Genomic DNA, 19,770 nt, shown 5'->3' on the forward strand with positions numbered 1-19,770 from the left:
CATGAAAGAGAAAGTTAGAGTTGGTCTGCACCCAATAGTTGCCATGAAAGGTAGGCTTACTGCTCTTGTATACCAGGATAATTTAGACATTTGCTTCTGTGTGACAATTCTGGTAAGGCCCCATTCTGTTTCAGCAAAAATGTGCACAAAGTGAGGCCCATAAAAGGCACAGTGGGGGGGGGATGTTTGGTGTGAAAGAACTTTACCAGCCCACACAGAGCCCTGACATTAAGGCTGTGTGCGCACTTTGCGTCGAGGTAGTTGCAGTTCAAAAAGCATCCTCTGGCAGAAATGACAATGCTTTGGTCTTTAAAAATGCATGTAAAAGGCAAAGAAAGTAGCCTATGCGCACCTTGCGGTTTTCTTGAGTTTTTAGTGCTTTTCCGGTGCTTTTAGAAACGCTGCAGTTTTGTATTAAATTGAATGGATGGGAAACGCAGCCAAAAATGGCAAAAACAATTGACATGTTGCTTCTTTAAACACTGACGTTTTGCCCAAATTTATGCAAATTAAACAGCGTTTTGAACAGCAAAGTGCGCACAAGAAAGCTCAATGTCCCATGCTTTAAAAGCATAACGCAAGCATTTTGGCATGAAAACGCTGCAGTTGAAAAAGCAGTGGAAAAGCAGGTAAAGAAGCAAAGTGCGCACATAGCCTAAACCCATCGAGTACCTTTTGGGATGAACTAGAACAAAGATTGCAGGCACTCAGAACTGTGGCCTCACAAAAGCTTTCCAGCATACTCCCTCCTAAGTCTTGTAGAAAGCCTTCCCAAAAAAAAGGTCAAATGTTTATTGCAAAAAGGAGTAGAAAAGTATTAAACATTATATAAAAATATATTTAGAATAGGATATCTCAAGTTCCTCTGTTCAATTATTAGGTATGTGTCCCAATACTTTTATCCATAGTGAGTGTTACATAATCTAGCTATTCCTTCTTTTCACTTATTGCAGCAGTATTTCAGAGACGGAATATGAAGGAAATGTCTGGTACTAGTCAAAGGATCTTCTGCATGACAAGACAGGCCAAGCAGTTCTAGCTTTTAGAAAAATAAAAAAAATATACTTACCAATGTATTTAGTACTTACCAAGCACATTGTTAAATCGTACAAACCAAGCTATTGAAGAAAAAAAAATAGAGCGTTAGTTACACAGGCCAAGAACTGTATGATGCAATACAAAGAAAGACTGTTAGGCATCGATGAAATCTACAGAGATTTATTCAATGCACAATACAACTCAGAAGGGGGTTTAAGGCCCTCTGCGCACACTGCGTTTTTGCCACAGATTTGCCATGGTTTTTGCTCATAACCATTCTGCAGTCCTGGGAAGGCTGTCAAACTTTATCCAATCTAGCTATACAGTGAGGAAAATTAAAAGTATACTGCCGATTTTGCAAGTTTTCCCACCTACAAAGAATGGAGAGGTCTGTAATTTTTATCTTCAATTGTACCAGACAAGAAAAAAAAAAAAAAAAAAGTTTGATTTTTAAATCATTAAATTTGTATTTTATTGCATGAAATAAGTATTTGATCACCTACCAACCAGCAAGAATTCGGCCTCACATTTTTTTCTTTAAGAAGCCCTCCAACAGTGCACTCATTACTTGTATTAATTGCACCTGTTTGCACTAGTTACCTGTTTAAAAAAAAAAACCACATCTGTCCATACAATCGCTCCAACCTCTCCACCATAGCAAAGACCATACAGCTGTCTAAGGACACCAGGGACAAAATTGTAGACTTGCACAAGGTTGGGAAGGACTGCAGGACAATAGGCAAGAAACTGTCGGAGCAAGTAATAGAAAATGGAACAAACAGAAGGGGACTGTAAATCTTATTCGGTCTAGGGCTCCATCTCTCACCTCATGAGGTAAGGAGGATTCTGAGAAAGGTCACAAATCAGCCTAGAACTACACAGGAGGACCTGGTCAATGTCCTGAAGAGAGCGGGGACCAGTCTCAAAGATTACAGTTTGTAATACAGTACACTGTCATGGATTAAAATCCTGCAGGGCACACAAGGTCCCCCTGTGCATGCCAGCTTCAAGTTTGCCACTGACCATCTGGATGATCCAGAGGCGGCACGTGGTCAGATGTGATCAAAATACCGAAAAGTTGTATCAACTCCTCTCCACATTTGGAAGAGGAAGACTGATTACTACAACCCCAAGAACACCATCCCAACTGTGACAGAGGAAAAAAAAAAAATTATGCTTTGGGGGTGCTTTTCTGCAAAGGGGACAGGTCAACTGCACCGTATTGAAGGGAGGATGGATGGGGCCATGTATTGTGAGATTCTGGACAACCTCCTTCCCTCAGTAAGCTTTGAAGATATGCTGGAAGACCCAGCCATGACCCATCTTGACAATGACCCAAAATACACAGCCAGGGCAACTAAGGTATGGCTCCATAAGAAGCATTTCAAGGTCCTGGAGTGGTCCAGCCAGTCTCTATCCCAAAACTCAATAGAAAATCTTTGGAGGGAGCTGAAACTCCATGCTGGCCAGCAACAGGCCTGAAACCTGAAGTATCTGGAGACCTGTTTGGAGGAGTAGGCCAAAATCCCTGCTGCATTGTGTGTAAGCTTTGACAAGAACTACAGGAAACATTTGACCTCTAGATGCAAGCAAAAGGTTTCTGCACCAAATATTAAGTTAGTTCTGTTTTTCTATTACAAACATTCCATGCAATAAAATGCAAATTCATACAATTTGATTTTCTGGATTTTTTTTGGAGGGGGGGGGGTGGAATGTTGTTCAAGGTTGAAGTGTACCCATGATAAAAATTAGAGCCCTCCATTCTTTGTAGGCGAGAAAACTTGCAAAGGCGGCAGTGTATCAAACACTTTTTTACCAACTAAGTATGCTTTAAGACTGGTTATCTTTGTGTTTGATCTCATGAGCAAGAAAATCTGCTCATGCGATGACAATTAAGTTATAAAGAAGAAAAAAAAATAAGCATATAAAAAGGCTGGTGGAAGTTACTCACATTTGACAGTGAATTCACAAAAGGAATTCTGAAAAACAAAAACAAAATAGTCACACATCTATATAAAAAACCCCAGCTTGAGTGCCTGTAAATATAAAATCATGCAGATCAACTACCCGTCTGAATGACCTGTGCCATGAATACGAAGTATACAGATGTTTGCACTATAGCTGATAAGTTGAAGTGTGACATCAATGAGAAACAGAAGACACAAAGTCTCATTTTATCATTTAGAATGAAGACCTAGTCTGCAAAACTGAAAACTCAAATGGTGCAGACGTCCACAAGTTTGAGCTTTCCCAAGCATAAGATCAGTACTTTCAACAGGATTGTAAGCAATATAATCAAACAAAAAACCATTGAATCCACTGGAGCTCGGTATTAAACAATGCAGCCCCTAGATACAGCCTTGTGCATATTTGCTTCCAAGCAGTGACATCAGCACTTTCTAAAGGCATGTAATACCTCGAGCAGATGTTCAGGCAAGGCCCACCATTTTGGAAGAGGCTGCCACAACTTGTATTTTCTGCCTTCTCCCCTACCTATAGTAGTAGTTTAAGGATTATAATCTTCAGCCTTATTTCAATCAAAGGCAAAACACGAACCTAGTTATTTAAGCCAGCACTTCAGAATCTTTAAACCAGACCCTGATATGGTTATTCACCTTTACATTAAGAACCATGATCACATATTTGTATATGCTGCCATTTTCTTAAACAATCACAATCACACAGGAAAAATTAATAAGGCACCAGAGAAATTATAGGAGTACTTTATTTCAGACTAGAAGTGGGGACAATCCCTTTGTGTAAAAGGGATTAACGGAGTTATACAACTTACCAGAAACTTGTTAATTAGAATAATAAATTCAAGCAAGTACTTTATTTACAAAGTCAGTTCAGTGGAGACGCTCCCATCCAAAGTTAAGAGACGGGAAGCAGGCTTGACAATCTTTACCTTACGGGCATAAGCCACATAACGTCAGTTGCTCCATAGTATTTTGCACCATTCAGCTGGGACATAGGTGAAAATCCCTCCATGTAACGGTTTACTTTATACCATGCTTCTCATCGCAGGGTTGGGACACCGAAGAACTGCTTTGCACGGGTCTTGGGTAGCAAATAAAGCAGCTGGTGTATATCTGAGGCGACTGCCATGCCATGGCCTTTGAGATGTGCATATGGACCAAGGCCAACTGCTGTAAAATGGACGGCATCCCAATCCACTGGGTTATAGTGGAGAGAGTGTGGACATCAGCACATTCCTTTCAGCTCTTTAATTGCAGTCAAGTCTAAGCATATCACAGACATGGCAGTTGTATGGGGCAGGGATTAGGTTTCTCAGACGTTGGTGACAATCCCAAACAAGAGTGTAATTCACTTTTATTTATTGCATTTGTTCTATGGATGGATTCCAGCTCGACCTCTTTAGAGGTTAGCAGGCAATATGTAAAGAACTGACATTTTTCCAAAAAAACTATAGTAATGTAACTCACAATATCAATTTACAATGATGGTGCAACTACAAGCATACTAGGCAAATAAGAACTGCAAGGGAAGGGGAAGAGGAGATACAAACACGGCTAACGTCATACAGATCCCAGACAGCTAAATTTACAAGTTTCGTTTAATAAGAAACAGGCAGTCGCCTTTTCTTCGCAGAATCAAAATTTAACAAATGGCAAAACACAGTTTTAAACCTTCACAAGTTAAAGTCTCTGCAGTTTCCACAGGTAAAGCAGAAGATGTAAGAGCTAGAAGCACTCCAACCTCACCAACTTGCTTGCAATATTTTTAGGTTATTCTCTTTACATGGCAAACAGCCTTCATTCCCTGACAGATCAGGATGTTCACTCTCAGAACTAACACGATGTACAACTGCAGGGTCATCAAGAGACCGCTGCACGGGCCGAGAACCTTTACGCCTTCATGTTTAGAGTCTGACAGCTAAACCTGACTTCCTTTCCTAGTGTTCAATGGAGTCATTTTGCTTAATAAAAACGCCAGTTACAAAACAATAACTTTACTGTATATATATGGTTAAAAAAAAAAAAGCAAAATAAGTGTACAGATAAAATGTAAAACCCTGAAATACTAACATTCTCTTATCGTGCACAATGCTGAGGTTCTTATCAATCACTTAAAACTGCAATAAAAATTTACAAAAACAAAAATTTAACCCAAAAAGAAAAAAGCAACTAAAATGAACCAAAAGCAGTAAAGAACCCGCAGGCACTTCCTCTTGTGGAATGTTTGTTTTTTTATAATTAGCCTAAAGAAAAACAGTCGACTTCTTGTGAAGGTTTGAAGAGAAATGTGTATCAGTTCACTTTTATTTGGGTATTCAATAATATCCTTGGTGGTACTGCTGGCTCCATGGCTTTTGACCCCAGTATTGCTGCAATTAGAAAAAGGGGTAAATATTAACATGTTAACAAGCTTGTAAGCTTAGATGCCAACAAGAATTGCTTGATTATGTGTAACATTTGAATGTCATTAATTTAACTAGGAGCCTAATTGTGACTAGATACCGAAAGAGCCTTTAAGTCTTTTGTACCCTGCAGTATGTGGAATATAATCTAAGTCTAGAGTCAGGTGCACCCTTGGGAGAGGCTGTGGTAGATGGCAGGCCACTGGTGGGGAGCCATTCCTAAATTTGCACAGACAATACTTACACCCTGCTGCTGCCACTGGTTGTAACCCTGAGAATGGTTTTTGAAGCCACGGTTGTTTCCCCGTCCTCTATAATTCTGCAGATTTAACAAGAGTCAGGATTTAAAAATCAAGTTAAATGCAATAAGATGTTTAATATATATAGGGTATTTTAATTTTACTTCTGGAGTGGTGCTTCTATTCCAAGTTCCCTGACCCCTACAGCATCTTCATCTTATATTACCACAGCTCTGGCTGGTTTTCTGCAGTGGGTGACCTACCCGCAGCAGCGTCTGTTTCACGGAGCACCGGAGGTCAAGAAAATGCAAATTTCACAGCCTTGTCCTGGCTCAGTTTAATGGAGAGCTTGGGACGCAACTTCCAGCCAGTCAGAATTTACGGGCACAAGACAGTCGTGGAGCCGGACCAATGATAATAAAAAGGTGAAAATGCCAGCCAGAGCAGTGTGCGGGTAGTGGCAGGGACAAAAAAAAAAAAAAAATTCCACATTGTGGTTATGATAACATGATTTCCAGGAGCCGGCAACCAGTCTCAGTGTGTACGCGAAAAACTTCTGCACTTCCGATCATGCACAGTGCGCGCCTCTGAAGCTGGGTCTAGTACACCTGGCTTTGGAGGTCTGCAGATGCTGCCAAAGTGAGCCATGCACAAGATTTCTACAAGCTGCAGTGACAGACACTTGGAAGAAGGGAATTTTGTTTACTTACCGTAAATTCCTTTTCTTCTAGCTCCAATTGGGAGACCCAGACAGTGGGTGTATAGCTACTGCCTCTGGAGGCCGCACAAAGAACTACACTTAAAAGTGTAAGGCCCCTCCCCTTCTGGCTATACACCCTCCCGTAGGAGTACGGATTCCTCAGTTTTAGTACCAAAGCAAGAAGGAGGAAAGCCAATAACAGTTTCAAAAACAAATTCAATCCGATAACTAGATCGGAGAACTTAAGAAACAACGTGAACAACATGTGCACCCGAAAAAACGAAACCCTAAAAACAGATAGGGCGGGTGCTGGGTCTCCCAATTGGAGCTAGAAGAAAAGGAATTTACGGTAAGTAAACAAAATTCCCTTCTTCTTTTTCGCTCCTAATTGGGAGACCCAGACAGTGGGACGTCCAAAAGCAGTCCCTGGGTGGGTAAAAAGATACCACATGAACGGGCTGTCATACAGCCTCTTCCTACAGGTGGGCCACCGCCGCCTGAAGGACCCGTCTACCTAGGCTGGCGTCTGCCGAAGCGTAGGTATGCACTTGATAGTGTTTGGTAAACGTGTGCAGACTCGACCAGGTAGCCGCCTGGCACACTTGCTGAGCCGTAGCCTGATGCCTCAACGCCCAGGACGCACCAACGGCTCTGGTAGAATGGGCCTTCAGTCCAGATGGAATCTGAAGCCCAGCAGAACGGTATGTGTGAAGAATTGGTTCCTTGATCCACCGCGCCAGGGTGGATTTGGAAGCTTGCGATCCCTTATGCTGACCAGCGACTAGGACAAAGAGCGCATCCGAACGGCGTAGAGGCGCCGTGCGAGAAATGTAAATCCTGAGTGCTCTCACCAGGTCCAACAGATGTAAACCCTTTTCAAATTGGTGAACTGGATGCGGACACAAAGATGGCAAAGTGATATCCTGATTGAGATGAAAGGAAGAAACCACCTTGGGAGAAAACTCTGGAATTGGACGCAGTACTACCTTGTCTTGGTGAAACACCAGGAAGGGAGATTTGCAAGATAACGCCGCCAGCTCGGACACTCTTCGAAGAGATGTGACCGCTACAAGAAAAACTACCTTTTGTGAAAGCCGAGAAAGGGGAACCTCTTTCAAGGGCTCGAAAGGCGGCTTTTGAAGAGCAAGGAGAACCTTGTTCAGATCCCAGGGTTCCAATGGCCGTCTGTAAGGAGGAACGATATGACAAACTCCTTGGAGAAACGTGCGTACTTTAGAAAGCTGTGCCAAGCGCTTCTGAAAGAATACGGATAACGCGGAGACTTGACCCTTAAGCGAGCTAAGGGACAAACCTTTTTCCAACCCAGACTGCAGGAAGGAAAGAAAAATTGGCAATGCAAATGGCCAGGGAGAAAACCCTTGAGCCAAGCACCACGCTAAGAATATCTTCCACGTCCTGTGATAGATCTTAGCTGAGGATGGTTTTCTAGCCTGTCTCATTGTGGCAACAACTCCCTGAGATAAACCTGAGGCCGCTAGGATCCAGGACTCAATGGCCACACAGTCAGGTTCAGGGCCGCAGAATTCAGATGGAAAAACGGCCCTTGAGACAGCAGATCTGGACGGTCTGGTAGTGCCCACGGTTGGCCTACCGTGAGATGCCACAGATCCGGGTACCACGACCTTCTTGGCCAATTTGGAGCGACGAGTATGGCTCGCTGGCAGTCGGACTTGATTTTCCGGAGAACTCTGGGTAACAATGCTAGAGGTGGGAACACATAGGGGAGTCGGAATTGCGACCAATCCTGAACCAAGGCGTCTGCCGCCAGCGCTCGGTGATCGTGAGACCGTGCCATGAAAACTGGGACCTTGTTGTTGTGCCGTGACGCCATCAGATCGACGTCCGGCGACCCCCAGCGGCAACAGATCTGTTGAAACACGTCCGGGTGAAGGGACCATTCTCCTGCGTCCATGCCCTGGCGACTGAGAAAGTCCGCTTCCCAGTTTTCCACGCCTGGGATGTGAACTGCAGATATGGTGGACGCTCTGCTTTCCACCCACGTCAAAATCCGCTGGACTTCTTGAAAAGCTTGGCGACTGCGTGTTCCCCCTTGGTGGTTGATGTACGCCACCGCCGTGGAATTGTCCGACTGAATCCGAATCTGCTTGCCTTCCAGCCATTGTTGGAAGGCTCGCAGGGCAAGATAGATTGCTCTGATTTCCAGAACATTGATCTGCAAGGTGGACTCTTCCTGAGTCCACGTCCCCTGAGCCCTGTGGTGGAGAAACACCGCTCCCCACCCTGATAGGCTCGCATCTGTCGTGACCACTGCCCAGGACGGGGGAAGGAACGACTTTCCCTGTGACAATGAGTTGGGGAGAAGCCACCAACGTAGAGAGTCCTTGGCAGTCAGAGAGGGAGACAGTCCTGTCGAGGGACGTCGATTTCCCATCCCATTGGCGCAGAATGTCCCATTGGAGAGGGCGCAGATGAAACTGCGCGAACGGGACTGCCTCCATTGCTGCTACCATCTTTCCTAGGAAATGCATGAGGCGCCTCAGTGAGTGCGACTGGCTCTGAAGGAGAGATTGCACTCCAGTCCGTAGCGAGCACTGCTTGTCCAGTGGAAGCCTCACTATCGCTGATAGAGTATGAAACTCCATGCCAAGATAAGTCAGAGATTGGGTCGGGGTTAGATGAGACTTTGGAAAGTTGATAATCCACCCGAAAGTCTGGAGAGTGTCTAGCGCCACCTTCAGACTGTGTTGGCATGCTTCTTGAGAGGATGCCTTTATAAGCAGGTCGTCTAGATACGGGATGACCGAGTGACCCTGCGAGTGCAGAACAGCTACTACTGCTGCCATGACTTTGGTGAAGACCCGGGGGGCTGTTGCCAGACCGAAGGGTAACGCTACGAACTGTAGGTGCTCGTCGTGAATGACGAAACGTAGGAAACGCTGATGCTCTGGTGCAATCGGCACGTGGAGATACGCATCTTTGATGTCTATTGATGCTAGAAAATCTCCCTGAGACATTGAGGCTATGACGGAGCGTAGGGATTCCATCCGGAACCTCCTGACTTTTACGTGTCTGTTGAGCAACTTCAGATCCAGGACGGGACGATACGATCCGTCCTTTTTTGGGACCACAAACAGATTGGAGTAAAAACCGTGACCCTGTTCCTGAAGAGGGACGGAGGTCACCACCCCTTCCGCCTTTAGAGCGGCCACCGCCTGCAACAGAGCATCGGCTCGGTCTGGTGGTGGAGAAGTTCGGAAGAAACGAGTTGGCGGACGAGAATTGAACTCTATCCTGTACCCGTGAGATAGAATATCTCTCACCCAACGGTCCTTGACGCTTGCTAGCCAAATGTCGCCAAAGTGGGACAGCCTCCCACCGACCGCGGGTGTGGGCATCGGAGACCGCAAGTCAGGAGGACGTCGTTTTGGCAACGGTTCCTCCGGCTGGTCTTTTTGGGCGTGACTGAGACCTCCAAGAATTTGAACGTCTCTGGTCCTTTTGAGTCTTTTTTGACGAGGCGAATTGGGACCTGCCCTGTCCTCGAAAGGACCGATAACCAGACTGACCCCTCCTCTGTTGGGGCTTGTTTTGTCTGTGTTGCGGTAAGGAAGAGTCCTTACCCTTGGAGTGTTTGATGATTTCATCCAAACGTTCTCCAAACAATCGGTCACGAGAAAAAGGCAAATTGGTTAAGCACTTCTTGGAATGAGAATCTGCTTTCCAATGTCTCAACCACAGAGCCCTACGCAAAACAACTGAGTTGGCTGACGCCACTGCCGTGCGGCTTGTAGCGTCCAGAACAGCATTAATCGCGTACGACGCGAATGCCGCCATTTGCGAGGTCAATGGTGCTACCTGCGGGGCAAATGCACGTGTGACTGAGTCGACTCGCGCAAGCCCGGCCGTGATAGCTTGGAGTGCCCATACGGCCGCAAAAGAAGGCGCTAATGACGCTCCAATCGCTTCATAGATGGATTTCAGCCAGAGCTCCATCTGCCTGTCAGTGGCATCTTTAAGTGCCGCTCCATCTTCAACAGCAACCAAGGATCTAGCTGCAAGCCTGGAAATTGGAGGATCCACTTTTGGACACTGGGTCCAACCCTTGACCACTTCAGAGGGAAAAGGGTAGCGTGTATCTTTAAGTCGTTTAGGAAAACGCCTTTCAGGATAAGCGTGGGGTTTCTGGATTGCGTCTCTGAAGTCAGCGTGGTCCAGAAAAGTGCTTAATGTACGCTTAGGGTATCTGAAATGGATTCTCTCGTGCTGCGAAGCTGACTCCTCTACAGGAGGAGCTGGTGGGGAAATATTCAACATCTGATTGATGTTAAATATAAGATCATTAACTATGGCGTCACCATCTGGTGTATCTAGATTGAGAGCGGTCCCAGGATCAGAATCCTGATCAGTTACGTCCGCCTCATCACCCATAGATTCATCCCGCTGGGATCCAGACCATTGAGATGAATGTGAAGGCCCGTCATAACGAGCCCGCTTAGGCTGCCCGGGGCCATCGTCCGAGTCAGAGTCTTCACCCTGAGGTGTAGATGCCCGTCCCGGAGCTAGGAGCTGAGGGGGACCAGGGGGCAATACATGCACAGTGTCCGTGGTCTGAAGTACAGGCCTAGCTCGCAATGTGTCAAGAATTTGTGACATAGTGAGAGACATTCTGTCAGCAAAAGCTGCAAACTCAGTTCCTGTCACCTGGACAGCATTCACAGGTGGTACACCCTGGGACACGTCCAGCAGAGGTCCCGACTGTGCAAGCACCGCAGGGGCCGAGCACTGCACACAATGGGGGTCCGTGGAGCCTGCCGGTAGAAAAGTCCCACATGCGGTGCAGGAAGCATATAATGTCTGTGCCTTGGCACCCTTGCGTTTTACGGGCGACATGCTGCTGGCTCTCTGCATGTGAGAGAGTCTATAGCCAAAGGGCGACCAGCGCTATGTAATACCAAGTATTTGTAGCAACAAAATACTAAGAATACTACGAGCACAAGAGGGGGTGAGCCCTGAGGGCTGCTTACCGCCCGCTGAACAGCGGGTAAGAGGCTGCAGAATGCCTTGTCTGGGTCTCCCCGGCTCCCCTCTGCAGCTCAGCGTGTCAGCAAGAATGGCTGCCGGCTTATGTGGAGAGGGGCGGTCCGTGGGAGTTCCCCAACAAAAGTGCGGGAACAGTGTCCCCTCTGTGCTGACTGTGAGGGCTGGAGTATGTAAAAACGACTCCAGCCCTCAGCGCTGATGCACTGGCCAGCGTCCCGCCCCTCTCCTGACTGGCAGGTCTGGGGGCGGGAACGAACGAAAGCAGGCCGCAAAAGCCGGGGACTCGAGTTATCAGCGCGGCCGCCGTAAAAGCGCGGGCCGCGCTGAAGTCCCCGGCGCACTACAAGTGCCAGCCGCGCCGCTGTTCCAGCGGCCGGCGCCACCGAGTCTAGACGTGGGCAGCGTCCCGCCCCTCTCCTGACTGGCAGGTCTGGGGGCGGGAACGAACGGAAGCAGGCCGCAAAAAGCCGGGGACTGTAGTTATCAGCGCGGCCGCCGTAAAAGCGCAGGCCGCGCTGAAGTCCCCGGCGCACTACAAGTGCCAGCCGTGCCGCAGTCCCAGCGGCCGGCGCGGCCGATTCCCATAAGTGTGCCTGCTTCAGCTAAGCTGAATGAGGCCATGGCACAGGCGCCGCAGCGCTGATGTCCCCCGGCGCACTACAACACCCAGCATGCTGCGGTGTGAGCGCCAAATGCACGGGGACACAGAGTACCTTAAGGAAGCAGGGCCATGTCCCTGATGTACTCCGCTCCATCCAGCATCTTCTCCAGGGGCTGTAGATGGAGCACGGTCTCAGTGCCTGGAGACCGGTAAATCCCACTTCACCCAGAGCCCTGTAAAAAGGGATGGGGAAGGAATCAGCATGTGGGCTCCTGCCGCCGTACCCGCAATGGGTACCTCAACCTTACAAACACCTCCGACATAAGTGGGGTGAGAAGGGAGCATGCTGGGAGTCTGTATAGACCCTCTTTTCTTCCATCCGACATAGTCAGCAGCTGCTGCTGACTAAAAACAATGGAGCTATGCGTGCGTGTCTGACCTCCTTGCGCACAAAGCTAAAACTGAGGAATCCGTACTCCTACGGGAGGGTGTATAGCCAGAAGGGGAGGGGCCTTACACTTTTAAGTGTAGTTCTTTGTGCGGCCTCCAGAGGCAGTAGCTATACACCCACTGTCTGGGTCTCCCAATTAGGAGCGAAAAAGAAATCATGTTATCACAGCAACAGGGCCATGATAGCATGGGAAGAGGGCAGACTAGTCAAAGGCCTAATTAGTAGAAGAACAGCACACATTCTAAATTATTTTTTTCTCTTAAACACTGAGTTTAGTAAACAGATTAGACAGGGATGGCTAGGAAGGGATTTTGGTATACAAATAAGAATTGCTGCAGGGTTGGAGGGCATAAAGGGGACCTGACAGGTCCCCTTTAACTGAGATCAAACCACCAAAACAGTTATGTTTTTGCTTACCTGATTGTAGTTTCCACGATTAGGCATTGAACCACCACCACCTCCACGGCCATAGTTCCCACGGTTGTTGTAACCACCTCTGTTATGGTAGACAGGTGCACGAGGATATGGATAGCCAACTGCTCCGCCACCTGCACCACCACCTCCACGCTGTGGCATGTTACCCCTCCTGTTATATCCTCCACGATTCGCTGGAGCTAAAGAGGGGGGAAAAAAAAAAAAACAAAAAAAAAAAAACCCCGTCATTAACAGTTTTTGCTTTTATATTCCCTAGATTATGCAGTGCTCATCTTCCCTTACTTTATGGAATAGAGCAGACAAGCCTTTCGTTTTGACATACCTCCACCACGGTAGTTTCCACCACGCATATTATAGCCTCCACCTCCACGGCCTCTATGTCCGCCATGACCTTGTCCCACTCCACCTCTGGACTTGTTTTTGTTCTTATTCACTTTTTTGGCTCCCACATTTTGCTTCTTTTCAGGTGGAAGAGATTTTTTGCTCTCCTCTTTATACTGCTCTATAAGTTTCTCCGCTTCTTCTTTTTGCAGTTCCACATACACAATTTCATCAAAGCACTCACTGGCTTCTGGTAGTGTGAAATTCCCTGTAAACAAGAAGGCCAACATATGCAATGTAATTTTCAAAATGACATGGGCAGCAGTAATAGTCTAGATCAGGGGTCTCAAACTCGGCTGGGTGTATGGGCCGCACACAGGAAAAAAAGAATTTTGTTTACTTACCGTAAATTCTTATAGTTCCGTATTGGGAGACCCAGACATTGGGTGTATAGCTTCTGCCTCCGGAGGACACACAAAGTACTACACTAAAAAGTGTAGCTCCTCCCTCTGAGCATATACACCCCCTGGATAACCAAATATAGTCAGTTTAGTGCAAAAGCTGAAGGAGAATAGCCACCCACAAGTAGAGATAGAGCAAGAACCGGAACAACCGGAGCCTCTGTCTACAACAACAGCTGGTGATAACACGCGGAACAAGAAACTGCCAACAGGCAACAGGGAGGGTGCTGGGTCTCCCAATACGGAACTATAAGAAAAAGAATTTACGGTAAGTAAACAAAATTCTTTTTTTCTTTATCGTTCCTATGGGAGACCCAGACATTGGGACGTCTCAAAGCAGTCCATGGGTGGGAATAAACAGAAAACTGAGAAGTAGGCGAAACCTAACTTCACAAATGGGCGACAGCCACCTGAAGGATGCGTCTGCCCAAGCTTGCATCTGCCGAAGCATGAGCATGCACTTTGTAGTGCTTTGAAAAGGTATGCAGGCTAGTCCAAGTGGCAGCCTGACAGACCTGCTGAGCCGTAGCCTGGTGCCTAAAAGCCCAAGAGGCACAGACAGCTCTGGTCGAGTGTGCCTTGATCCCCGGCGGGGAAGGCACCCGAGTACACTGGTAAGCATCCGAAATGGCCGACCTAATCCAACGAGCTAAGGTCGGCTTAGAAGCAGAGAGGCCATTACGCCGACCTGTGGTCACCACAAAAAGAGGTGCACCGCCTAAGAGCAGCGGTGCGAGACACATAGATCCGGAGCGCCCGCACCAGATCCAGAGTATGCAACACTTTTTCAAAGCGATGAACAGGAGCCGGACAAAAAGAAGGCAGGGAAATGTCCTGGTTAAGGTGGAAAGGAGAAACCACCTTAGGGAGAAAGTCCGGAGTCGGACGGAGAACCACCTTGTCTTGATTAAAAACCAAAAAAGGTGACTCCGAAGAGCGCAGCCAAATCAGAGACTCTCCTGAGGGAAGTTATGGCCACTAGAAAGACCACTTTCTGTGAAAGACGAAACAAAGAAACCTCCCCAAGAGGCTCAAAGGGGGGTTTCTGCAAAGCCGTGAGGACCAGATTAAGGTCCCAGGGATCCAAAGGCCGCCGGTAAGGCGGAATGATGTGAGATGCGCCCTGCATGAAGGTGCGCACCTGAGCCAGCCGGGCGATACGCCGCTGGAACACTGACAGAGCCGAGACCTGTCCCTTGAGGGAATTGAGGGATAGTCCTAGCTGCAGACCGGACTGTAGAAAGGACAGGAGGGTCGGCAAAGAAAACGGCCAAGGAGCATGGCCGGAAGAGCGACACCAGGACAGGAAAATTCTCCAAGTCCTGTGATATATCTTGGCCGAGGAAGACTTCCGAGCGCGAGTCATAGTGGAGATGACTTCAGGAGGGATACCAGAAGTCGTCAAGATCCAGGACTCAAGAGCCACGCCGTCAATCTGAGAGCCGCAGAATTCTGGCGGAAAAACGGACCTTGTGAGAGAAGGTCTGGACGGTCCGGGAGATGCCATGGCACCTCTACGGAAAGATGGAGCAGGTCTGGGTACCAAGCTCGCCTGGGCCAGTCTGGAGCAATGAGGATGACCCGACGGCCCTCCATTCTGATCTTGCGCAGGACTCTGGGCAAGAGAGCTAGAGGGGGAAACACGTAAGACAGACGAAACTGGGACCAATCTTGAACCAGCGCGTCCGCTGCAAAGGCCTGAGGATCGTGGGAGCGAGCCACGTAAACCGGAACCTTGTTGTTGTGCCGGGATGCCATTAGATCCACTTCCGGAGTGCCCCACTTGCAGCAGATTGACCGAAACACTGCCGGATGCAGAGCCCACTCGCCGCTGTCCACGGTTTGACGGCTGAGATAATTGCTTCCCAGTTTTCCACGCCAGGGATGTGGACTGCGGATATGGTGAACATGGAGTCCTCCGTCCACTGAAGGATGCGTTGAACCTCCAACATTGCCAGGCGGCTGCGTGTCCCGCCCTGGTGATTGATGTAGGCAACCGCTGTTGCGTTGTCTGACTGGACTCGAATGTGCTTGCCCGCCAACAGGTGGTGAAAGGCTAAGAGAGCTAGAAGCACAGCTCTGATTTCTAGCACATTGATCAAGAGGGCTGATTCGGACGGAGTCCAAGTGCCCTGCGCTCTGTGGTGGAGATATACTGCTCCCCAGCCGGATAGACTGGCATCCGTGGTGAGGATCACCCAGGACGGGGCCAGGAAGGAGCGTTCCTGAGACAGAGAGGGGCCGAAGCCACCACTGAAGGGAGCCCCTGGTCTGTGGCGACAGAGCCACTAACCTGTGCAAGGAGGAAGTCCGCTTGTCCCAACAGCGGAGAATGTCCAGCTGCAGAGGACGCAGATGGAACTGGGCAAAGGGAACCGCTTCCATTGACGCCACCATCTGACCCAGCACCTGCATTAGGTGCCTGATGGAATGACGGCGGGGCCTCAGCAAAGAGCGCACCGCCAGATGGAGGGACTGCTGTTTGACTAAGGGCAGCTTCACAAGTGCCGGCAGAGTCTCGAATTGCATCCCTAGGTACGTGAGCTTCTGGGTCGGAGTCAGAGTGGACTTGGGCAGATTGACAAGCCACCTGAATTGGACTAGAGTGGCGAGAGTGAGCGAGACACTCCGCTGACAGTCTGCACTGGATGAAGCCTTGACTAGAAGGTAGTCCAGGTAAGGCATCACCGCCAACCCCTGGAGGTGCAGAACCGCAACCACAACTGCCATGACCTTGGTGAATACTCGAGGGGCCGTGGCTAACCCGAAGGGGAGAGCCACGAATTGGAAATGTTCCTCTCCGATTGCAAAACGTAGCCAACGCTGGTGTGAAACTGCAATTGGCACATGCAGATAGGCATCTCTGATGTCGATGGATGCCAGGAAATCTCCTTGGGTCATTGAGGCAATGACTGATCGCAGAGACTCCATGCGAAAATGCCGCACCTGAACATGCTTATTGAGAAGCTTGAGATCCAGGATGGGCCGGAAGGAACCGTCCGTTTTGGGGACTAGGAAGAGATTTGAGTAGAAACCTCTGAACCGTTCCCGGGCGGGAACCGGTACAATTACTCCGCTGGCCTGCAAGGATGCCACGGCCTGTGAGAAGGCGGCAGCCTTGGAGCAGGGGGAGTTGACAGAAAAAAATCTGTTTGGCGGGCTGGAAGAGAATTCTATCCTGTAGCCGTGGGAGATGATATCCCGCACCCACTGATCGGAGACGTGTTGAAACCACACGTCGCCAAAGTGGGAGAGCCTGCCACCGACCAAGGACGTTGCTGGCGCGACCAGATAGTCAAGAGGAGGCTGCCTTAGTGGCAGCAGCTCCTGCGGACTTCTGAGGACGCCCAGTTGGAGGAACGAAAGGAACGAAACCTCGACTGGTTCCTGCCCTGGACAGGTTTCCTGGTTTTAGTTTGTGGCATGGAAGTACTCTTCCCGCCAGTAGCTTCCTTAATAATTTCATCCAGTTGTTCACCGAACAGCCTGGACCCAGCAAATGGGAGCCCAGCAAGGTACTTCTTTGAAGAAGCGTCTGCCTTCCACTCTCGAAGCCACAAGATCCTGCGGATAGCGAGGGACTTAGCCGAAGCCACCGCAGTGCGGTGAGAAGCCTTCAGCATGGCAGACATGGCATAGGATGAAAAAGCCGAAGCCTGGGAAGTTAAGGCAACCATTTCGGGCCTAGAGTCCCTGGTGAGGGAATGCATCTCCTCTAGAGAAGCAGAGATGGCTTTGAGAGCCCACACTGCTGCAAAAGATGGGGAGAACGAGGCCCCTGCCGCCTCATATACAGATTTGGCCAGAAGGTCAACCTGCCGGTCAGTTGAGAACGCTGATAAAATGGCGCCGGAGCGAGGAGAGGGGGCGGGGCCTACTCTGAGAGCGGGAACTGGAGGGCCAAGGAGATTTACAGGGGAGGGAACATTTCCTCAGAGAGGAGTGTCCTTCCCCTGTGCCGAACGGCCGCTGGGCGGAGCCGCACTGTCCCTCTGCATGATTGACATGCAGGGGCAGTGAAATCGAAACTAGGCCTCAGGCGAAGCCGGGGCCTAAATTTAACGATGCGGCCGGCGCGCAGGCACCATCGGCGCGGTTCTCAGGCGAAAACCAGAGAACCGGCCGGAAATGTCAGAATAGATACACAGCCCACTCTCCCCAACAATAAAGTACAAGGGACCCCCCGAAAATAACGTCTCAGATACTTAGCTTGTGAGATGCAGGGTTTCAAGTCCCTGGGGATGAGTGCTCCGTCCGGCAGGATCCTGAAGGGCTGCGGATGGAGACCGGTCTCCTGCAAGGCAGGGAGAACCGTGCTGGCTCCCACTTCAAGCCAGAGCCCGAGGGATGGTGAAGGAGCGCGGCATGTAAGGCTCCAGCCCTGAAATCAACCTTAACAACACCGCCGACTCAGTGGGGTGAGAAGGGACATGCCGGGAGTCCAGGCTTGGACCCGCTTTTCTTCAAACTTTCCAAAAACCAAAAATCAGATGAGAATGCATGTGTGGATGTATGCCTCCTGAACACAAAGCATTGAACTGGCTATATTTGGTTATCCAGGGGGTGTATATGCTCAGAGGGAGGAGCTACACTTTTTAGTGTAGTACTTTGTGTGTCCTCCGGAGGCAGAAGCTATACACCCAATGTCTGGGTCTCCCATAGGAACGATAAAGAAACAAATAATTTGAGGGGCCGCATTCCTTTCAGGACAAAGTGACATTGGTAGTGGTACCATTTTTTCCTTTCTATACACCCTTGAATCACTGTTTTTGAACATTTTTCATTTGTCCATTATAACACGTGTGTGTGTGTGTGTGTGTGTGTGTGTGTGTGTGTGTGTGTGTGTGTGTGTGTGTGTGTGTGTGTGTGTGTGTGTGTGTGTGTGTGTGTGTGTGTGTGTGTACGTACACACACAACTTTTTTACATTTTTTCCCCTTTTTGTAAGTAATACAGTTTTACAATAACCACCGCATAGTAATTTTGGCCAACATCTGTAGTAATGTGCCCCATCTTGTTTCCCATTCTGTAAAAATGTGTGCATCCTTGTCCTTGTAGCAATGTGCCCCAGCCTCAGCTAACACACCCCCACCCTGTGCAGCCTCAGCTAACACACACACACACACACACACACTGCAGCCTCAGCCAGCAACACAGAACCCCACACACACACGAAAACATTCTTCTCACCTGCTGTCAGCGGCACGCAGGCACGTGGACCCGGTAATGATCACAGCTGCTGTCATCGCTGAACTTTCAGCCGGCGCGTGCAGAGCAGTTCTCACTGCACAACAGCCACAGGCAATCATCTGAGGTCATATGCAGCAGGTGCTTGCCTCTGTTTGGCAGGCGGCTGTTATTGCGTTCTGCAACAAAAACTTCACTGTGCGCGGCAAAGGCAAAACTGTAGGCTGAAATAAATAACTGGCAGCTGCCACCCCTGCAGCGGTCACCATCTTTACCAGGTCCACGGGCCTGCAGGCCGCAAGAAGCCACCTGAAGGGCCGCATGCGTGTTTGAGACCCCTGGTCTAGATAGATATAAACCACCACAAAACATGCACACAAGAAAAAAAAAACAAAAAAAAAAAAAAAAAACACGGCATTGTACACTTGCCTTTCATCTTAAGCACTGCATGCTCAGGAAGGTCCTTTCCTTCAACCTCTGCTTTCTTTTGAGTTCTCTCTTTATAGACCTCATCACTTGGACACACAACAACAGCCTTCCGCTGAAATCCAGCAAACAGGCACATTTTTCTCCTCTGCGCAGCAGCAGATACATTGGTCTACGAGAATAGAAAATTTTTTAGGTACTTTCCTTAAGGAGCTGTGCATCAATAGGACAACCTCTTCCCATTAATTTATTCTATAACAATCAAACAATCAAAACCAGTTAAAATTTTTCAGTCAAAATACTGACTATAAAAAGGCTTTAAAGTTCGAGCTACGTGGCATGTAAAATAGTCAGAATAATTTTATACTTTTGACAGTTCTAGGACTGATCACATTGCTTGCCCCCTTTCAGCCATGTCCAGCTCACCATTAGGCAGCCCAACTATAAATACTAATTCTACCACTATATTCAGCAGGGCTGTGGAGTCGGAGTCGGAGTCGTGGAGTCGGA

General features: G+C 48.5%; 1 protein-coding gene across 1 annotated transcript in view; it reads right to left on the minus strand.

Annotated features, from left to right (window-relative positions):
• Positions 1-3,745: 3,745 nt before the first annotated feature.
• The window catches only part of HNRNPU (heterogeneous nuclear ribonucleoprotein U), a 66,054-nt gene continuing 50,029 nt past the window's right edge, over positions 3,746-19,770 (minus strand). Inside the window, exons 10-14 of the mRNA XM_075339598.1 lie at positions 19,264-19,432; positions 13,190-13,456; positions 12,850-13,046; positions 5,664-5,738; positions 3,746-5,386 (exon numbers count right to left, since the gene is read on the minus strand). Coding sequence (XP_075195713.1) covers positions 5,333-5,386; positions 5,664-5,738; positions 12,850-13,046; positions 13,190-13,456; positions 19,264-19,432 — 762 coding nt within the window. The 3' untranslated portion in view covers positions 3,746-5,332. The remainder of the gene's footprint in view (positions 5,387-5,663; positions 5,739-12,849; positions 13,047-13,189; positions 13,457-19,263; positions 19,433-19,770) is intronic.

This window comes from Anomaloglossus baeobatrachus, chromosome 3, assembly GCF_048569485.1.
Source record: "Anomaloglossus baeobatrachus isolate aAnoBae1 chromosome 3, aAnoBae1.hap1, whole genome shotgun sequence".
NCBI classification, from domain to species: domain Eukaryota; kingdom Metazoa; phylum Chordata; class Amphibia; order Anura; family Aromobatidae; genus Anomaloglossus; species Anomaloglossus baeobatrachus.